The sequence below is a fragment of the Rhamphochromis longiceps genome, linkage group LG10 (genome assembly GCF_057381845.1).
Source record: "Rhamphochromis longiceps isolate RC_006_pf linkage group LG10, R_longiceps_female_GT1.1, whole genome shotgun sequence".
NCBI classification, from domain to species: Eukaryota; Metazoa; Chordata; class Actinopteri; order Cichliformes; family Cichlidae; genus Rhamphochromis; species Rhamphochromis longiceps.
In genome coordinates this window covers 24,707,092-24,729,235 of record NC_140566.1, presented here as the reverse complement: position 1 = coordinate 24,729,235, position 22,144 = coordinate 24,707,092, and the positions used below count along the sequence as shown (strand labels likewise).

At 38.1% G+C, this 22,144-nt stretch overlaps 1 protein-coding gene across 3 annotated transcripts; it reads left to right on the top strand.

Moving 5' to 3' along the window:
• The first annotated feature begins 214 nt into the window (after positions 1-214).
• On the top strand, positions 215-21,725 carry p4ha2 (procollagen-proline, 2-oxoglutarate 4-dioxygenase (proline 4-hydroxylase), alpha polypeptide 2). Of its 3 annotated transcripts, none has more exons than XM_085421080.1 (15): positions 215-345; positions 5,981-6,080; positions 7,856-7,952; positions 8,108-8,259; positions 9,302-9,439; positions 9,668-9,907; positions 11,395-11,591; positions 12,347-12,523; positions 12,917-12,987; positions 13,385-13,484; positions 15,166-15,219; positions 16,817-16,882; positions 20,037-20,105; positions 20,479-20,575; positions 21,179-21,724. In XM_085421080.1, the coding sequence occupies exons 1-15, from the start codon at positions 340-342 to the stop codon at positions 21,247-21,249; spliced, it is 1,635 nt and encodes a 544-aa protein (XP_085277206.1). In that variant the 5' UTR covers positions 215-339; the 3' UTR covers positions 21,250-21,724. The 3 variants fall into 3 exon arrangements, with proteins under 3 accessions (XP_085277206.1, XP_085277205.1, XP_085277207.1); XM_085421079.1 differs by lacking the exons at positions 215-345; positions 16,817-16,882 and adding exons at positions 896-916; positions 16,696-16,755 and having other exon boundaries at positions 21,179-21,725; XM_085421081.1 differs by lacking the exon at positions 215-345 and adding an exon at positions 16,696-16,755 and having other exon boundaries at positions 5,998-6,080; positions 21,179-21,725.
• Positions 21,726-22,144: the final 419 nt, after the last annotated feature.

The window sequence follows — 22,144 nt, the reverse complement described above, 5'->3', positions numbered from 1 at the left end:
TTTCTGATTCTGATTCTGATTGAAATAAAACAAAAAATCGTAATCATGTAAAGTTAAAAATGCGCATATATGTATATACACGCTCACTATTTTTTTTTTATTAAAAAATAAGACTGTGGTCTTACTTTCTAAATAAGAAGAGCCAATTCTCCACCCTACAGCTTAGAAGCCGCAGGAATGTCTCTGCGCATCTATTCAAAGGATTAGGGTGAGCCTTTCGGGAGGTTCTGTACGTGGCAGCGCTTTCCTCCCCTCTCCGTACTTTTCATAACCCCTGGGTGCCAAGTGGATTTGCGTCCACATTCTCAAACGTGACTATCCCGTTTGAAAGCCACGAGAATGAAGGTAAGCTGACATTAAATGCTGTCTCGGATTAGCTATCGCACAAAATGCTGTGTAGCATTACATCACGGCTGAGTCCTTGAGCTCGCATGCCTCCCGAACATGCTGGGATGGTTGTCAATCGTGGGTCCAACAGGCTTCTGTTGTTTTTTTAGTGCACCAGATTGTACAGACTATCAGGTTCCCAAGGTTAAAGAAAACACAACATGTTATTCAGTGAGGTTTGTGTTCATTCCCGGTTACATTATAATGCGAGACACAGCTGAGTAGCAAATGTTCCACAGCGGACAAGGAGAAAGTTTTGAAAGTTTGCGCGAAACTTCGTGACCGAGCATCTCACGCGTGGATGACATTCTGTGTTTTACACACACTCACACACATACTTTGAATCGGAAAGTGTAGCTTTTTTCGGCACAGTGAATTAAAATCTCTACACAGCACGGACTACAGGACATTTACGGGACCAAAAAAAGGGAAGTGTTGGGAATTTCTAGAAACAGCCGTCCCGGGCTGACGTCACTGGGACGGCTCCTCTACTCTGGAGATGGTCTGCACACTCGGTCGCGGGGGAAGAGTGAGTTTTGCTCATCTTTACCTAATTTCTGCTCTCACGCAGACACGTAAGCAGCGTAAGATTGGTCTGATGTTAGCAGTTATCGACACATATTCCAGCCTCGCGGTGACATTGTTTCTATTTCATGTACCGCAAACAAATCACCTCTAGCTCTGCACCTAACGATTATTTTGATCGCTATTGGCTTTTAATATGCCAAATAACCATGTAAAACGAATGGGATAGCAGTGGCAGTTAAAGTACTTATACAAAATCCAAAAATATTAGTTTCATCTAATGTTAGAGTAATAAAAAAGATCAATTTACGACACTAAGGAACGTGCAGCTATCAGATATATATGTGTCTTTGAAAATTACGAAAAATTGTTAGTTATCAAAACTTAAATAACTTTAGTTATCCGAATAAATCATGTAAAACCGCTGAATGCTTATTATACTCACATTAGATTCGTAGAAATAGGTCACACAGGGCTGTTATATGTAATTGCAATATAAATTAACTCCCTTTAAAGGGGGTGAATTCACTGTGGCTGCCTACTGTTCACTGGGTTCAAAAGATTAGGTCTTGCATAGCTCCAAAAAAGGGCTTTGTTCTCCCTTAACAAATGGCACAGCGTCACTAAATACACTGGCCTGGTAGCGTGATGCCCTGCAGTGATTTATGCATGGTAGAATGCAAATAATTGTCTCTGGCTGTTATGGGAGTGTGTAAAAATGGAAGGTAACAAATAAATACATCTGCCAGCTGCATAAACCCAGAAGACAGGTGACTCTTACTAAATAAGCTGCAGCCACTGTCCTGATCCAACTGTTTTCAACTAAACTGAATGCTACAACTGTCTTGCTGTCAAGTAGGTAAAATCCCCAAATAAATGCAAAGATAAAATATATTTTGTTTTATTTAATAACTTATTAAATTAGGGTGATTTGGGTTATTATTGAGCTCCAGCAAACTTGCCTTAATATAAACCACAGTAGAAGTCAGTAGTTTTCCATGCTTTTCCTCTGGATAATGTTTCCATGGTCAGCAGAACATGATTGGGATCTTGGATGAGGAATGCTCTCTTTCCATATCAAAGTAGGGGATGTGTCATAAGTAGTATTTCCATTGATTTGCTGACCACACAAAACCACAAAATTGCTCCACTTTGCTGACCTCATCCTGTGACGTTTAGTGGAAGTGAAAGTCAAAGTGCGAGTGGCTATAGATGAAAATGAATGAAGGGGTTGCCCGTTTATACTAAAAGCCCTGAAGAATTGAGCAAATTGTTAGTACTTTGTCAGTAAGGATCTTAAAAAACACAAACCGTAACCAACCTAAGCTGGGTGTTAAAGAGGGAAATCTCTTCTTTTTTTTTCCTGCCCACAGTGTAATTTGAACTGCACAGATTAGCAACGATCACCAGGTTGACTCTGGAATTTTTGTTCATTGCTGGAGGATAGTTCTGTGTCTTAAGACTGATGGCCATTGATTGCCTGGGCACGTTCACCTGTTCTGGGTATGGTACGTGCAGATGCTGTATGCGGTGCACCGTGTAACATGCATGTGACGTGGTTATGTGTCTATGTCTGCGTGTGGCCGTTGAGTTTGATCCTATTTACTGATTACATCAGTCGTTAAAATATCTGTTAAACATCAACTGCTTGCTTTTCTTCTTAGTGCACCAGAGTGGAAAAAATTGGCAAGTACCAGGCCTTTTTTTTCTTCTTCTCTCTTTTCAGATTTTAGTTTTCTGGCATGCAACTTCCATTTTTTTGCTTACATGCAAAGATAGCTGCATTTACTCCCATCTAGGTTTATCAAACACTGGAATTTGGTGTTTGGGGCCAAAAATCTGCTCAGAAATGAATTTCTTTTGGGCTCTTCAACTTCTTTCTTCCTCATCCATAATTCTATTTAAACTATTCTGTTATGTTTGGGTGGGCGATGTCACTGTTTTCAACATTGTGGAATATAATTTTCCAGAGGAATTGTACAGATGTCATCATTAAATAAATAACAACACGTGATCTACCTTGCGTGACCCAATTAAATGTGTGACTGATTACAAAATGGTTGGGGTGCTCATTGGACACACTTTCCATCTTGGAGTTATAACAGATTTAGCGTACCAGACTTGAAGTAGCTGTGAGTGGACAAACATTCACAACATTCACACAACAGTCAGAGTGAAAAACAGGGTGCAGAGATTAATAAGTGGCACTTTTTGCCTTTAAAGTGATCCAAACATATGGGCTTTTGGCTAGAATGTCCACCCGTGCTGTCATGGAGCATATGTCCTGCAAACATGAGCCATTCAGATTCAAGGTTAGGCTTCAGGGGAAAAACTAAACAAAATTTGGTAGAAGTATTTTGCAGCAGTGTTGAAATATTGCATCATTCAGACTGCTCCGTCCTCTTTGCACAAGCCCGAGGTCATAAATGCTTAATTTTTTTCCCCCTTGTTTGTATTTCTTAGAAATGAAATGTTTATATAAACATATATTAAATGAAAGATATTTTATCTTTGCACATTGATATGTTTAATCTTCTTCCTCTTAAAACTCTAATTTATTTTAGTGTTTTCACCAGTCGGACAGATGTTGCATAGACCAGCCATGCTTGTTGTGTTTAGTTTTTCTCAAGTATGTAAAGTCCCATAGAAGAGTAGAACAAGATGACCACAGAAGTTGAACGTTTTACTCTAAGTGCAAACATTTGCTCCTAATAGGAACCCCTGCCCCACTGCAGACCTTGCATCCTGATGTCTTTGCCAGAGACTGTGTTGCTTTGGTTCCTTATCTCACTTACAGAGCCACTCCTCCATGTAAAGCAGGAAAGTCTGAACAAACTCAACCTCAGTATGAACTGGCAGAGATACTTTTAGGCTATTATCATTGAGTTCAGGCCAGTTTTGCAAATGCTCAACATTAAAACTGATGCTCCTTAATGCAATGGCAAAATGTTGAAGATCTGCCTGCTTTCTCCTACCTACCTCGGTCTGAGATGCATGCACACAACTTTGGCCTGTGTACAAAGTGCAGCTGTGCATACCTGCACTCTCGGGACCTCTCTGGACATCCTAGCCTGTCCTCTCCCCCTCATTTTACTTTCTAGAAAAACCCGACACCACTCGAGTAGTAAGTGTACCAGTCCTCTTTTTCAGGAATGTTGCCACCTGCAGAAACAGGCCAGACTCTGTTTGAGCTGAGCAATGATACTGGCTGTAAATTACAAGGCGAGAGAAGCAATCGTTTACTTTTTAGTTTGAGACTTTGGGGATGATTATCTAGCCAGTGTTTAAGCCAACTCAAAATGCTTAAACGTAACACACAAGAAGCTGAATTTATACTGCAAGGAATATATTTATTAATATATATAGTCTTAGTAATGCACACAAAGTTGCATTAAAGAATGTCTTAGCCTTCTTTCTGAGTTCAGCATAAAGGTTTTCAGCCAATATACATCTGTCAGCTCAGCATAAGGCTTGTGCTTTTTGTCAGTCGTGTCACTCAAATGCAAATATATTTATTCTGCATACAATGCAAATTTAGTCACATTCTTTGTGAACTGATTTAAAGCTCTCATACATTCAGGAAGAGACAGTGAAAGTTTTTTTTTTTTTCTGTGTTTCAAAAACGTGTAACTTTTTCTTTTAATCCCAAAATGAACAGTGCGGCTAAATGTGTGCTGCTTCGTCTCTCCTGAATCTTGGTCCAGTCATATCATTTTTTTGATCATTTGGCTACAAAGTTACACCCTCTGTGGTACATTCCAGTGTAATAGCTGTAATTGTAAATGTTAAAAGAGAATATGAGGAAAAATAGTTCTTTCCTATACACGTTAAGGAGATTTCACAGCCTTTCTTCAGTCGCGCCTGCTGTAGATTAGCATCGGCATGTCTGTGTCAGATGTTTACCCCATCAGAAGAATCAGGATGTCACATATGAGCCACATTCCACCTGTGTTTGCGTCACACCATCACTGGCAGACAGATATGGTGCTTACACACTGACATTTATTTCCTGTAAATTTGTTATACTTGTTCCTTTTGGACATCATGTTGCTTTCTTATTGTCACTGTAGAAAATCACTGAATTTGCCCAGAAGGTGTCAGTCAAATAGTTTCTCTTTCCAGGAGGTTATTAAGCTATTTCTTTACTCAAATTTATTCAAACATCAATGTGTCTGTGCTTGCAGTTAGAATTATAGATGTGTACGTTTTAAACATACTGTAGTAAACAGTCATCAGTGCCAAGTGATGTTTTAAAAACAGAAGGAAAGGAGAAAGTAGCACACAGTTGCTTTTTACAGTCTTGGACTGATGTTACTTCTACTTTTTCTGCTCAGCCCTGTAGCTGGCTCCGATACTTAATCCTCATAACACTACTAATGCATTGTGGCAAAGTCTGCCATTAATAAACACTGAGGTTTTGTGCCTTATTGTGTTTTATTTAGTGTGTCAAATGCATCTAATTGCATGGAAATGTAGGTTATATTTTTAAAAGCAAGGCACGTAAGTAAGTAAATAGGTACATAAGATTATCTTCAGTGCACGAGCTCATTTCCAAAATAAATTTTCTGGTTGTCATGTTGAATTGTAGAGCAGGAGACTGAAAATGAACTTATGCCGACCTGGCGCGACCCTGATGGAAAGAGAAATGAGAAAATTACACACATAAACATATTAAAAATATACTGTTCAGTTACAGCTGTGTCCCCTATTTTTCCCTTCTCAGTGAGAACCGGGAACAATAGACCATGACTCATTTGTAGGAAACGTGCTGGAAACTTTTGAGAATTGTTTGGCGATCTGCAAATTTAGTCTGGAAACACAGAGTCAGACTTGGTGTAACACAAACTGAAAGTTTGAAACTTTTTATATATGATACGCTTACAAATTGTGTTAAACGGCTTTAAGGAGGAATACTTCAAAAAAGACACTTTATTCATAGAGATTTATAGAAAACGGTGGATAAAAAAATCGTTTTATATGCTTTATAATGTTCAGCATAACTAGTTTATTTTGCGTGCCACTGTGACATGATGTGATTATGGTTTTTTTTTTTTTAATGTAATTGCAGGTTACTGAACAAGGCAGAATGAGCAAAGTCCTGCTTTTTGTCTCCTCGGTCCTGCTGTGTTGCTGCCGGACCACACAGGCAGAGATCTTTACATCCATTGGTAGGTTTACTGGTTGTCAGGGCAGCTAGTCCACTTATCACAGTGTCGCTGCCTCCTTCACATACTGAAGTGTCCTTGGGCCTGACTCTTAAAAATGAGTCAGGCCGATCGGTGTCCTGTGTGTGAGAGAGAGAGAGAGAGAGAGACTGGTAGAATTTGACAGACATTGCTGCTAACCTGTATTGCCTCCTTTTTGTCCTATTATAAGTCAATGGGTAATAAAATTGTGGGGAAAATCCCATCTTTTGGAAGGCATCAAAATAAAATGAATATGTTCTATAAAAGGTCAAGAGAACAAATAGAAAATAAAATATTAGTATCTGTTCCAACAATTATCCTCAAGCAGATTTGCAAACTTTGTCAGTTCTTTAAACATTTAGTGTTAGAATCCAGAAACTCTAGAAAGCATTGGTGAGTGAGCCTTTAATCTGTCATCAGGTGTTTGGAATTACTTGGGACTCATTTACAGGACTTGCATGAATAGTCAATCATTCATTCAATTGATTAATCAAACCAAGCCCACGGGTCAAGAGCTCAGTGCTACTCTGGATTTAAAAAAAAAAAACAATCTTGATTGATGCCTTACTAATTACCTGTGTTGTTTTTAATCAAATCGGCCACGTTTGACCACAATAATAGGATGCTGAATTGCTCAAGAATGTACATCTGTGCTTTTCACTTTGTATTAAATGGAGGATGTGGCCAGAAGAGGACTAATAATAACTTTATAGAGAAATAGTTGTGGTACATAGATTCCTCTTTCTTTCTTTCAAATCAGTGCTCAGATATTCAACATGATTTCCGTGGAAATTAATCTCTTGAACCACTTTAAAAGGGAAAAAAAGCTTTTCTTACACAATGCCCTTGATTTGTGCAATCACAGAGACATTGCTGGCATACAGAAAATGCTTTTTGTATACAATATGTGTCACATCGCTCAACTGGTTAGTTCTTATTGCTTGGAAAGGTATACTGATGTGCTCTTCTGTTGATTTAATGCACTTAGGTGGTCAGATATGCTGTTTGCATGCAAAAACAATGCAGACTTGTCATCCTCTGTCTTTTAAAACTTCTGTTAAGCTAAGCAATCCAATGAGGATGTTTACTAAGCACACTACACCCCATCTATCTCTTCCAAGGCTCATGGGTGGGTGCTTAACTGTAATTTTGCTGAGTAATTCTATAGTATTAAAGCCCCGCAGTTTTTGGCTGAAGAGTTATTTTCAGCCTAAGTCTGAGGGGAGTGGTGGGGAGAAAGTGTTACCAGAAATAGACTCATTTTTTTCTTTGGCTTTTAAAGCAAAATACAACAGAAAAACATTTCTATAGCTTTTTGGGTTTTTTTTTTTTTTTACTGACTCCTCAAACCAAAGTACCTGACAACACGTATTCACATATTTCCACGCACACTAATACAGCTTTTTATAATACAGTCTAACCAATGTGCCTGTCTTACAGCTAATATTTATTTACCCATTAACCTAATATCCCTGTGTTCATTGTGGGAGCAAACAAGAGTGCCCAGAGGAAAATCCCACATGGAGAACATGCTGAACAAACAGAAAGGTCTCTCGACCGTCTGATCAGCAGGCTAAGCGCTGCACCGACATGTCATCAAGTATCGCTTGATGGAGTTTTAATGTGAAATGAGTCATTTTGTCTCAGAAACACTAAACCTGCAAATTGCTTGAAATTGTAATAATAAACAAGCTGATGTTGACTTTATCCTCAGTGAAACGTCTAATTTACCTTCATATCTGTGTGTGTGCCTACAGGCCAAATGACAGACCTGATCTACACAGAAAAGGAGCTGGTTCAGTCTCTGAGGGAGTACATCAAAGCAGAGGAGTCCAAGCTGGCCGCTGTAAAAAGGTACATTCTGAACTCTCAGATATCACCCCATATTAGTCTGTTTATGTGTGTTACTTTTCCTTTAATCCGTTCTCACATTTATAGGGTAAGTTGATATGAAGTGTATTGTCTCTCTATAAAATGTGTAGTAGAATCACCCTGTATCCGTTTCTTAGCTGGGCCAATAAACTTGATGCCCTGACCCGAGTGTCCACCGCTGACCCAGAAGGCTACCTGGCTCACCCAGTGAATGCCTATAAACTGATGAAGAGACTCAACACTGAGTGGTCTGAACTGGAGAGCCTGGTACTTCAGAATCCCGCTGATGGTAAGGATATATCTCCAAAGCAGTATTTTACTAAAGGAGCACTCGTGAAGTGCCCTGATTTGAACTCTGCTTGGAAAAATTAGGATGTTTTCTGTGTGGTCTGTGAGATCTTGCAGATCATCACGTGCATGCTACAATCAGACAAAGGGGAAATGTTTTTTAAATAGTGCCTACCTCTGTGTCTAGAGCAGTTCATTTGCCACTTTACTTATTGCATGTTGCAAAATATAGAGAAATACCTCAGTGTATGTTTTCTTGGCCAAATCTGTATGTTACCCTTTATTAATCCCAAATCAATAGCATTCTTTTAATGGCTTTTAAAGCAAAACCCAACAGGAAAAACTTTTCTAGTTTTTTGTAATTTTACTGACTAATCAAACCACTCTACCTGGCAACCCGTATTCACCTATTCTATGTATTGTCACCATGACACAATATATACAGTAATATATATCTCTCAGCATAACCAAAAGGCAAGCAGCACAGAGCAAATATAAGCTCCAGAATGGATGTGAGGAGAATGAATGCAGCTTTTGCTGGGGAGTGGAAATGTTTACTGTGCTGCTTTGTCCACATGCTGTGATCAAGAACAGAGCTTGTCATGTTTTAGCTGCAGCTGTTCTTCATATCTGCATATTTTGGCAATGAAGAGTGTGTGTGTCTTTGTCTCTGTGCACTTGGACCTGAAAGTGTGTACGTGTTTAGACACAGGACCATATCTGTGTAAGGCAGATAAACTTAGCATATGTGTACAGAATTCAGTAACTGTGTATTGCACGGTTGTGATGCTATTGTGTAGTACAGTCTGTGAAGAAACGCAAACACACAGAGACTGACTAAAAAGGCGAAGACACATTCCAGCTACACCTTTAGAGCTGGTACATCTAGATCAATATGATGTTGCTGTTCTGCATGTGTAAGTAAACGATTAAGTACCAACAAGTTAAAAATGACCCAAATTTGAATTATATGTGAGTGTTGTGAGTGTCATGTGATACATGCAAATGAGATGTACAGAAAGACATTCTCACTTTCTGTCCAGGGTTCGTCTCCAACATGTCCGTACACAGACAATATTTCCCAGACGAGGAAGATGAGACGGGTGCAGCCAAGGCGTTGATGCGCCTGCAGGACACGTACCAACTGGATTCTGAAGCCTTCTCCAAAGGAAAGCTGCCAGGTAAGCAAGAAGTGTGTGTGTTGAATATAAAAAAGCATGAAAATATCACAAAGGGCAGAGTAACTTAAGCATGTCATGGAAAAGTAATTAATATTAAGTTAATAAATAACTTAATAATTATTATGTTATTTATTAATAACTTAATAAATGGTGCACATTTAAAAAAAAGTGGTATGTCTTAAGTACATTTTGTTCAGTCATTTAGTCTTACTGAGTGGTTTCCATCAGGTGTGCACTCGAATGCTGTACTGACCGTGGATGACTGCTTCGACATGGGAAAGACGGCTTACAACGATGCAGACTATTACCATGCCGTGCTGTGGCTGCAGCAGGCCTTGAAACAGCTGGACGATGGCGAGGAAGCTGTGGTTTCCAAGGCAGACATTTTGGACTACCTCAGCTACTCTGTTTACCAAATGGGTGACCTCCCTCGAGCCATTGAACTGACGCGACGGCTTGTAGCTATTGGTAAGACACAACATAGGCAAATGAAGCGTTCTTCCTGCACACCAACGCTCATTACACACACACACACACACACACACACACACACACACACACACACACACACACACACACACACACACACACACACACACACACTCTATTTCCAGCCTGAGTCGGACAGAGATGTAGTCTTCCTTGTAAATATAAAAACTGGATGAATGGAGTTCATGGGACTCATGTTTAGATCAAATGTTTTATGTAAATATGTTTAAAGATTTAAGTCTTTTTCATTTGTTTCTAATTACACCTTCTTCTACAACTCAATTTCTCTACTGTGCTGTAATTAATAGTTTGCTTTCTTCTGGTTTCACTAGTTACTACAGTTCACTCTCCTCTCTGACTGTTGTGGTGCTCTGTGCTCACCACAGTAGCTGGGAGTTGTCCATTCGAGAAAAAAAAAGTGGCCTGTGGGTTTAAACTGTTATTTTAGCCTCTGTATCACAGGCTCTGACAGCTATAGGTCACAGGCTACAGCTGCATTTTTAAGTTGTGGTATACTTGTTTACTTGTCAAGTGAAATGAATCGAGCTGTTGTAGAGGTGAAACGGTATGCCATCAAGTGCGGCAAAAATATCCTGCAAATAGCACCTCATACAGAAATACTCCAGTATGTGACTCGCCCGTAAAAGTGGGACGCAAATGTACAGCATGAAAACACATTTCTCGGACATTTTCCAGCACATACCTGGCTATTTATATACAAGACAGCACATCTGAAATGGAGGAGAGAAACATGATATTCTCACTGTCTCATAACCTGCAGTAATATTAATTCTATCAGGAGATCCTGAGGTTGTAGTCATTCTGGAAATTTCCTAACTAAATGTGTAATGCTGTAAGCGCACATGCTTACAGTCCTGTGTAAAACTACACCCAGCAAACTGCAAACACATTAACACCCTAGAAGAACCACAACAAAATCAACATGTAGGATAAACAATAACTAAAATACACTTAAAGTTTCTTTGTTTCTGTAAATGAGCTGACTTTGCTGCTAAATTAATTAGGCTTCAATGAAGAGGCACTACCTGCAAATTCCACAAGAGGGTGCACTTTTTCCATTATTTAACTCAGTTACTTTAGTAACTCAACAACAAATAACAAGAAGAAGACACAAAGGAGAAGTTTTTTGATAATAGTAGGTTTTCTTAGTGTTGTATTCACTAAGAAAATCTTCAAGATTAAAAAAAATTTGAAGTTAAAAATACTCATAATTGTTCTGTTGCTGGCAAATGAGTAAATGCAGTTATATCACAAAGTCTTAACAAAATAAAATAGAAAACAGCCAGATTTCAGGGTTATTTATTTGTTTGTTTGTTTGTTTTCAGTGTCTACCTACTATGACTACTGTTTTAAATGTGTTATTAGCACACACGGGATACGGCTCCAAAGTGTTTCATATCATCACGTTCTTCTACCTCTGCTAATCACTTTTGTTGTATTGACAGATCCCAGCCACCAGAGGGCAGGAGGAAACCTCCGTTATTTTGAGCAGCTACTGATGAAGCAGCTCCGTGAGATGAACCAAGACTACCAGCCTCCATCTGAGGAGCCCATTCAGCTGGGAACCTACAGTAGACCCAAAGACCATCTCCCTGAGAGAGAGTCCTATGAGGCTCTGTGCAGAGGAGAGGGGATCCAAATGGCGAGTCATCCTGCAGACTCTATTTTGAGTCGCTATTTTGTGAAACCAAATCCTAAATTGAATATTTATGTGTTTTCATTGATTTTTATGGACATTCATTGTTAGGCTGTTTTTCTGATGCTATGTAAAATCAGCACTAGCCAAGCCAAAAACGTCAGCCCTGATTTAAGATGTATTTAATCCTGAAAAGCAATACATAAGAAACTAATTTTGACTCTGTTGCAGATTTTTCTATGTGCAAACTATAACCAAACTATAAAGGAGGATTAAAGTATAATTGTCCAAACATGGTGATTATTTGTGCACAATAAGAGCACAGAAACTTTTATAGACAACAACTGGAAACCTATTGCATAATTAGATGTGTTTATTGTCAGCAGGCTGAATCAAAAGAAACTGGATTCCATTAGTGTTTTTACTAGTGTATGATTTAGTAACCCTTTTGGTACCTAAGCTACAACTCTTGTTTTAAACAACAAAATTAGGCCGCTCTCTGTATAAACAAACAGGAACACAGGAAAAACCACACGCACGGAGTACAGAGTCATTTACAACAGAGATAGTTCCGTAGTCTATTTAAGTTTAGACGCTTAAAATGATGAAGAGGTCAGTCAACCCTGCTACCAAGCTCAGATACCTGTGCTACTATGAGGCTGCATTATAAATGCATGGCACTGCACGTTGTTTCCATTAAAGTTAGTTATAAAATTGAAAAGAATGGCAAAATTAAAAATTTTCTTTGTTATTTTTACTAGACTGAAGCGAGGAGGAGCCGTTTGTTTTGTCGCTACCATGACGGGAAAAGAAACCCTCGTCTTCTGCTGAAGCCTGTTAAAGAAGAGGACGAGTGGGACAGCCCCCACATTGTGCGCTACCTGGATTCGTTGTCAGATGAGGAGGTTGAGAAGATCAAAGAACTGGCAAAACCCAGGGTAAGACAAGAAGCATTTAATAAAATGGAAACAGAATATTTTCTTGCTGACCACCATTAAAATATTTAATTACTTTAAAGGTTAATGAGACTAATGCACAGGAGGAAAGCTTTTGAACATTACCTTCTTACAGCTGCTGATCGAGTGCACGTTCTTTGTGTTTAAAAACTCATTCAGGCTAAGCTGTACAGAGCAGAACGTGGACTTTAAAAAAAAAACAACTTTTATTGCTCGGCATATATAAATAAGAAATAGTTGTAAAGTATTTAAGATTAACAGTTAAGAGGGGATGAGAAGAGTGGTACCACAACGTAGAACTGGAATGGTTGGATTAACTCTTCTGTTTAATGTTTGATTTCTTTCTGTTCTTATGTTTTATTTATTTTTTTCAAGCTTGCAAGAGCCACTGTCCGTGATCCCAAAACAGGTGTCCTGACCACAGCCAACTACAGAGTCTCGAAAAGGTAACGCATCCAGGAAAAAAGGATCCTTTGGTTTTGTTTTGTTGTTTTTAGTTTCTTTAGTTATGACGGATTCCAGGAATACAGTAGCTTGTATCCTCCTGAGGCTGGATTTGGGTCTCTTGCTGGTCTTGAACCAGCGATACTGCATGTGTCAAGTGAATGATGCTGATGGTCCAAACATATTTTAATAGGACAAAATCTTAATAGCTTCACTAAATGGACTGGTTCTTATATAGTGCTTTTCTACTCTACTCGTGTACTCAGAGTACTTTATACAACAAGGTCAGAATAAAACTGTATCATCATTTGTTGTATATCCTGTCTTGTTTCTCTAAATTGCGAATTGTTTTTAAGTGTGTGTGTGTGGGCCACATTTAATACTTGTTTGTTTATTCAGTGCGTGGTTAGAAGGAGAGGAGGACCCCGTCATTGACAGAGTCAATCAGAGAATAGAAGACATCACCGGTCTCACAGTAGAAACTGCAGAGTTATTGCAGGTAATGGAGTTTATTTCACACATTTGATATTTAGCCTAACCTGTGTAACTAGTGAGTGTTGACTCAGTAAGTCAAAAATCCTACTCAGACACTTAAAAATACTGTTTTTACCCTTTAACTTCAATAGATGAATGATTGGTGCATTCACTTGACAGAATATGTTTTTGTTTTGTTTATTTATTTATTTTTTAAATTACAGCATTTCTCTTAACCAGATTTCAATAACCCAAAGTAGAGTTAATGATATATGAATAGCCTCTAAATAATTAAGTCTTCACTTCAGATGTGCCTGTGCACCATCACTTCTTTGGATCCATTTTTCCAGCTGAAACCGAGATTATCGAAACTACAAAGAAATAGTCCAACGGGAGACTTCGGTTATGTCTTTTATTTCTAACATCTCTGTCTCTTTGAGAGCTAGTTTTTACATTTACTCCAATTCTACACACACAGGAGCATTTAGTTTCTGCGAGCCTTAAAGTGACTGCATGTAATATGTGGATGGGCGCGATTAGTTGTCCCCATGTGCAGAAAATTAATCACAGATGAATAATATGAAGTAATTTTATAATGAAATGTCACTTTCTTTCAAGAGGAACAGGTAAGCATGCCTATCCAGTTCAGATGTTCTTATCTCATCATATAGTTTTTCATATCAGTGTGCAGTCCCATATGAAATCAGAGATAACTGTACTCCTAAAGGTTCCACTAAGACTGGTGACTTTGCCAAATCGAGGCATTAACCCCAGATAATCACTTACAGCTTTGACCATGTTTACATTGTACATCTGCTTTATCTCACAGCAGCCTGTGGGCTCACTCTATGGGGTTCCTTTTGAGTTGCTCATACATTTTACATATACTTACTGTACTTTATTTTAAACTTGTAAATTAAATACTAACTCTTAAATAATGGAAGAAAAAATAATGATGCTGTTACTTTTACGTGATTTGATCTGGTTTATTTAAGTGTCTTTAGACGATTAGACGAATCCAAACCATCGCTATTCCATAAGTTGGATATTTTCTGTTTTCATAGTTTCTAAGGGAGGTATAGCAATTCTGATTGAAGTGCCAAATTCACTAGAGGACAGTGGTCAGAGCTTACTCATGAAACCATCAAACCGATACTGAAAACATGCAACAGCTTCACACACAAGACGTGTACTTTTAAAAGTAAAATTCATATTTATACAAGCTATAAATATTATGAATTAATAATAACCTTTACATGGCTTTAAATACAAACAAACAATAATAAAAACCCCTCTGGCACATAATGTGAATATAACCAAACAAATGAATCAAGTAAAAAATAAAGACAACCTTTGACAAGGTTGCATGAATAAAAGTTTCTCACTCACTAAAAGTATTGTAAAGGAGTTTGCAATGTTAAAAGATGAGATATAAATAATTGATAAAAAATTTTTTTTTCAAAAGTCTGTTAGAAATAATGATGCAGAATTAGCTGGGAAGATTTCCCTTTATCAATTAATTATTTTTGCCATTACTGAGATTTGTGGCTTCTGGATTTGTAGTCTTATGTAGTGTAGCTTAGTTGTTTTGCACAAGTTCAATGATACACAGAGCAACAGCATGAGTTAATAATTCAGTTTTCAGTGGACAGGAGAGTTTATTTATCACCTCTATCTAAGGGTCATTTTTGTCATTGGCTGACCAGGTTGCAAACTATGGCGTGGGAGGACAGTATGAGCCACATTTTGACTTCTCCAGGGTAAGTTCACTTTTTAGGTGAAAGTTTGTGTGCACTGTGGATGTGAAAACTGCTGTGGTTTGTCTTGGCATGCTTCCCACATTCCAAAGCTTAACTTAAATATGTCTTACTTGTGAACAGAATTACTTGCGTTACAGAATGACTAATACATGAGTGTGTGTGTGTGTGTGTGTGTGTGTGTGTGTGTGTGTGTGTGTGTATATATGTGTGTGTGTGTGTGTATATATATATATATATCCATATACTAGGGGTGCAACGATACACAAAATTCACGGTTCGGTTCGGTTTGATACTTTGGTGTCACGGTTCGATATTTTTTCGAAACAAAAAAATGTTCATACTTATTTAATTTGTCATTTATTTAAAATTATAAATATATATTTTAACTCAAACCTACAGTTTTTTTATTTTTTATTTAATGTTGCTGAAACAACAAAGGGATAAAATAATAAATCTATCTGATCGAGAAATCCCTCATCTTTGGAAAAGAGAGTTTATTACAGAGAAATGGCTCTTTCCAAAATAAAAGCTATACTATACGCTTCTTCTTCTAAATGACTCGGGTAAAGTTTGTAGCATGCGTGCTTGTTGTTTTTGTCTGTTTCCACTTGTCTTTGCACTAGGATGATGTCAGCATAAATGTGCAGTCATATTCATTGTGTTCCCACTAGTGCTGTCAGCGTTAATCTGAAATGATGTTAACGCCACAACACGGCAAATCTCCGTTAAAGAGCTACCGCGGATCGCCCCGTGCGTGGGGCTGGACAGCGTCAACACGTTAACGAGCAAACTGCTCTAACACAGTAGTTCCCACCCATGTAATTGAGCATTGCGTGGCACATCCGACATACTGTTTTACTTTAGTCCATGATGCGCTTACCTTCAGGGTCATACTTCACATGAAGACCAAAATAGTTCCAAAGGCCAGATCTGAATGAGGGTGGGGGGGGGGAGGTTAAATTTGCCATGTTGCAACGAGCTTAGCTTCTGTCTTGCTAGCTTGCGCTGCGCTCAGTGGATCTGCGCTTGGCAGTGCAGCCTAGGCGGAGTAGTCGAACGCAGATCCACTAAGCGCTCAACACAGACAGCATCGTCAAAAGAAAAGTTGATAAAATAAATTTTGTATTGTTCAATACATATGCGTACCGAACCGAAAGCACTGTATCGAACGGTTCAATATCAATACGAGTATAGTTGCAACCCTACCATATGCATATATACCTTTTTATTTTTCCAATTATGTAGTTGAGGGTAATAATGCGCTAAATAATAAGAGTGATTCTCTTCTATTCACTTGAAGACATAATGCAATAAATATATAAAAAGTTGTCTTGAACTCAAATTAAAGCAAAAAACATAAACATCTGACAAATAACAGATAAATAATAAATTTTATTTGAATGTAGTTTGTGCCCTTAATGGCAGGCTCTAATTTTGAGTCTATTTGGTGATCGGTTAAATAAACATCTGTTGCAGCGTCCTTTTGACAGCAACCTCCACGTCGATGGAAATAGACTTGCTACCTTCCTAAACTACGTAAGTAATGTGTGTGCAGTTTGTTATTATGTATCTTCACTCTTAAATTTTATCTTTATAGAAAGATGAGCCAGATGCTTTCAAAAGATTAGGCACTGGAAATCGTTTGGCGACTTATTTAAACTACGTAAGTATACGTATCTGTTCACTGCTGATTGAAGGCAGTGGTGGCCGTCTCCTGGCATCCACTCTCCATCGTTTCATTCCGGCTTCATGGGCATAAGCAAAAGCTCTGGCTCAATGTTGGACTTGGATTGATTGACTTTCATACATTAATTCACCTGCAGTGTGTTGTCAGAATTTTTAAGTTCACAATCAAGAATTAGTGCAAAAGGTTGTAACATTTCTTTGGCAATAATACTGAATAATATCAATACATAGCAAAATTATGTTTACCTGTCAATCAGTTCTGGTACATATTGTAGAGAGTTTTGTTATCCGTGCGCCATTAACAGGCCGACAAAGAACCTTGTTTTGTTTTTTTGTTTTTTCTTTTGCCTTTGCTAACACTGAGCTGTCTATGAGACAAGATTTGAATTTTGAATGATGTAGAGCATGTAGTGTATGGATTGCTGCACCCCACCTCCGTTCACGGTTTAAATTCATACATCATACATGTACATGGGGTGGGCGATATAAACGATATACGATAGAAACGATATAAATTTGGCCAACGGTAGAGATTTTGACTATACCGGTCTATCGCGATAGCGCACGTTGATGATGTCATCAAGCTGCGCCTGTTTTGGTCAAAAGCATCGCAGCGGCTACAACCATTATCATCTGCAAATTATGCCGACAATCATAGCAAAGAGATGAAGCACTTTTGAAATATGGGGAAAGCCAAAAACTGCGCTTCCTCCACTTCCGTAACATTGATTCATTAATGTTGAATTCTCTCGCAGCTGCTCTACTCCCATGTTGTAGCAGTATATTAATAACTAACCTTGTATTGTGGATGAATAATCTCAGTTGTTCTCCTGATTGAAGTTTGGCCCATGTATAGCATCCTGCTATGCGATTGCATTTGTCCCTAACCACCAGAATCCCTCACGTTAACTTTTATCGAGTGGAAAAAAAGTTGACGTTCATCCTCCAGCTTCACTGTGCTAATATTATGCTAACATAGCTGTGTCGCTAGCAATCACGTAGCACAACATTATATACCAGGTAGTCCAACTTCAGTAACCCTGCAAACGCCACTGCTGTTTAGTTTTCTGTCTTCATTTATGTTGGAAGTGGTAGCAGAGCTGTACGTTTTAATTAGTTTCAAAAATCTCTCAGCCAGAACATGGTGTCATGTTTAGGTGGAAACTAGCGAGCTAACTTCCTGTTAACTTCTAACTCCGTTAAATTTAATAACTTCTGTTTTCATGGATGCCTGGATGTTAAACTTACTTGTTACACCTGGTAAAGCAGCATCGTTGATGATTTTATTAAAGATTAAAGAATTTAGACCATTTTTAACTCTCAGTGTTCGTTTGACTTTGGGACCTGAAGAGGACGGAGTTTTGGACCCAGATTACTCTGAAGCTCCTCACTACAGCAGCCGTAATGCTCTGACAATCCATCAAGCAGTGCAGCTTACCAAAGTTGTACTAAAACATTTTTTTAACAGATTTCTCCTAGCCCAAATCGGTTCGAGGTCAGTAAGCACAACCAGAATTCATACATAAGGAACACTCTCAATTTTTGAGAAAATTAAAGGATTTTAAGTGTGCCTTATAGTGTGGAAAATACGTTATACAGAAGAAAAGAATATATCGCGATATATATCGTTACTGCACATGCTTCAAATTATATCGCGATATGAATTTTAGGCCATATCGCCCAGCCCTAATCTATACCGTAAATTGGTAACAATTGGTAAACAAGTTTAAGGATGAAAGAAAACAGCATTGAGGGAAGAACTTCACAACATGAACAATCACACTTTTTATTTTTTACGTAACTTATTGACAGAGGTGGGACCAAATCATTGTTTTGCAAGTCTCAAGTAAGTCTCAAGTCTTTATCCTCAAGTCACAAGTCAAGTCTCAAGTAATGTCAGGCAAGTCAGAGTCGAGTCTCAAGTCACTGGTGTAAAAGTCCGCGTAAAGTAACAAGTCTGAAACTTTGAATTTCAAGTCCTTTCGAGTCTTTAAAAAAAAAAAAAAAAAAAAAAAAACGAAAAAGGAATGTTGCAGTTATATGCTAACTGTAAATATTAGACCATATAATTTTAAAATCTGTGTTTTTCTCAACACATGACGAAATAGTGAACTTAGAAAATATACACAAATTGTGAAATTGCACCTCTATAAAATGCAGCTCAATTAAACTTAGCTCCAAGAATAATTTTCACCGACAGTTCTGAGATAAGCTGCATGTTATTCTTGGATGCGCTTGTAGGGCCGGCTTTAAAATCGCATGACAAAAATATCATACACATTAAAAAAAACTGTATCACCAACATAGCCTGGACAAGATTTGCTTGTTAGATGAAGTCATGATCTTATCGTAGCAAGAGAGAAGCACCACCTACCGTTCTTTATGCAACTTCAACTGTCGGAGAAAGTTGGAAGTTGTTCCATCTCTGTCTGTGATTCTCTTCTTGCATGTTTTGCATATTGCAATTCGGTTTTTTGTTGACTACTTCATAGTTTATGTACCTGAAAAAAATAACTCCTTGCAGCATTTGTGAGCATTTTTTTTAATTTTTTTTTTTTTTATCTGTTTAATTTGATTGGCTGTGCTACAGCTCACGCACACATACATACATACAGAGTGTGGTTTGAATAAATGAATCAATGAATTGAATTAATGGTGCACACTTTCTATATAATATGCATGTTAAATTTTATATTTGGGGTGAAATATCAAGTCTTTTCAAGTAAACCGGTTCAAGTCCGATTCAAGTGCCAGGTCATTGGTGTAAAAGTCCAAGTCAAGTCACAAGTCTTAGAACATTTTTTCAAGTCAAGTCTAAAGTCATAAAATTAATGACTCAAGTCTGACTCGAGTCCAAGTCATGTGACTCGAGTCCAAGTCATGTGACTCGAGTCCAAGTCATGTGACTCGAGTCCAAGTCATGTGACTCGAGTCCAAGTCATGTGACTCGAGTCCAAGTCATGTGACTCGAGTCCAAGTCATGTGACTCGAGTCCAAGTCATGTGACTCGAGTCCAAGTCATGTGACTCGAGTCCGCACCTCTGCTTATTGAGACATGGCGTAATATGGAATAGCGTCTTACGAGAAGCCAGTGACCACTAGTGATTATAAATGATCTTGTCTTTTTTCAGATGAGTGATGTTGAGGCAGGAGGTGCCACAGTCTTCCCTGACTTTGGAGCAGTAATCTGGCCAAGAAAGGTGATGATATTTTTATGTTTCTTTGATTGTGAGCGAGCTTGTGTGAAGACCTGCATTATTATTCCCTTTGTATTGTCTTTTTATTTTATACTACTGCTATCCTCAGGCTATTAGCGTTTACTTTATAGTTAAACTGTTTTTTAACAAAATCAGAAATAGTCACGATCTCACAAAGACAGCTGAACAAACACAAAAAAGATTTTATATATATATTTTTTTTAAAGCTAATTCAAGTCCAGAATTATTTTGGTGCCCTTGACTTTTTACCCTACCATGAGCAGTAAGCCATTTTTACTCCAAGTACTTTTAAACCTCCTATTTACTGGACACTCAACTTTATCGTCATATTTGCCTTCTAATTATTTTTCCACAGGGAACATCAGTGTTCTGGTATAATTTGTTCAGGAGTGGCGAGGGAGACTATAGGACCAGACATGCAGCCTGTCCTGTCCTAGTAGGAAGCAAATGGGGTAAGCTGTAGTTCAGATTTATAAAGCCACATTTGTGATTCATCAAATAGGTTTGGAAACGGCCACGTTCTCATTAAACATAAAGACAAGAAAACAGAAAACAGGAGGTCAATGACAATTACAGCTGCACAATAAATAAAATATTTGATATCTAATATTTAATCCAGTTGGTCCTGGTGTGTTCTTTGGTTTGTACAGAATTTTTAAGTGCTCTACTCTGCAACCACTATCACTTCAAGTATGTGAATTAACAGGTTCACAATTCAAGATGTTATTGCAAAACATGAGGCAGCATTAGAGAGGAAATGAAACTAATAATGATAAAACAGCACTATAATAAGCAAAACTAATTCCCTAATACAATGTAAAAATAACATTTTATCATTTCTAGCTTTTCCATTTGTACAAGTATAAATATTGAATTAATTATAAATAAGAGAAGAATCCAGCAGGCTTAAATGTGGTTTACTTTAGGTACTTGAGATGTGCAAGCTTATTTACAAAAAAGTAAGTGTTCATATGATTTAAAATGTCAAAAGCTATTAGACAGCATGTTCAAGCTGCTTTACTTGGTTAATTTTATTTGTCTTGTCTTTTTATCAGTCTCAAATAAGTGGATTCATGAGCGAGGTCAAGAGTTCAGAAGACCCTGTGGCCTGACAGAAGTGGACTGAAACTGACTTTGTGGACTGAAACTACACAGCACCCATGCTATCTTGCATAGATGGAGCGCTTTAGGTTGAAGTTGTAAAATGTTGCTTTTTTTTGTTTCTTTCTTTGTTTTTTGTTTGTGTGTGCTTTGTGTGTTTGTTTGTTTGTTCTATACATGGATTGCATTTTCTGAACTGACTCACCCGCTCACTTGCTGGTCAGTCCAGTCTGTGTGTCCACTGCTCTGTTTATCATCCAGTCCCAGAAGATGATTTTTACAAGTCTGAGTGGGAAGTTTGAGATTTTTTGGTTTTGTTTGTTTGTATTTGGGTTTTTTTTTTGTTTTGTTTTGTTTTTAAACTGAAAAATAACTCAGAACTTTGTTGTGCATGGTCATGCCACCCACACATCATTAAATGGGCAATTTAAATTAAGAATGAGAAACTGTGTCCTGAAATGGAATTAACAAATAAACACTGAAAAAACACAAAGCTGTATTTTATGTACGATTTTTTTGGGTGCTTTTTCCAGTATATGTACTTCACCTATATATTTTATAGTGTTTAAATTAAGAATTGCTTTAAAATCTGCATAGGTTGGCCGTGATTCTTGCCGGCCTCAGGACCGTGGCCACCTAGTGCACATGCTCCACCCAGGTGTCACAGTGGATGATCAGGTCATCCAAGAAGGCAGGATATGCAGCGTGTGGAGGCCATGATGCGTTTCAAAATAGTGATCTATAAGATTTGTACGTTGGGCACCTCTAGCCCCAGCCCATCTCTTTCATTCACCAGGCTCACCAGAGAAGTGGTTTCAGGGATAACTGGACCACTCGAGATCTCTGTCCAGAAGAGCGCAGTCCTACGAACAGCAAAGATACAGTGCAGGACCCTCAACTTCCCAGGCCTTGGGTAGAGA

Bases quoted from the DNA above. Each gene is read 5' to 3' on its own strand.
- p4ha2 (XM_085421081.1), top strand. From the start codon at position 5,999: ATGAGCAAAGTCCTGCTTTTTGTCTCCTCGGTCCTGCTGTGTTGCTGC. The intron at 16,883-20,036 runs GTAAGTATACGT...GTCTTTTTTCAG, and splicing joins TGGCGACTTATTTAAACTAC to ATGAGTGATGTTGAGGCAGG. The intron at 20,576-21,178 runs GTAAGCTGTAGT...TCTTTTTATCAG, and splicing joins CCTAGTAGGAAGCAAATGGG to TCTCAAATAAGTGGATTCAT.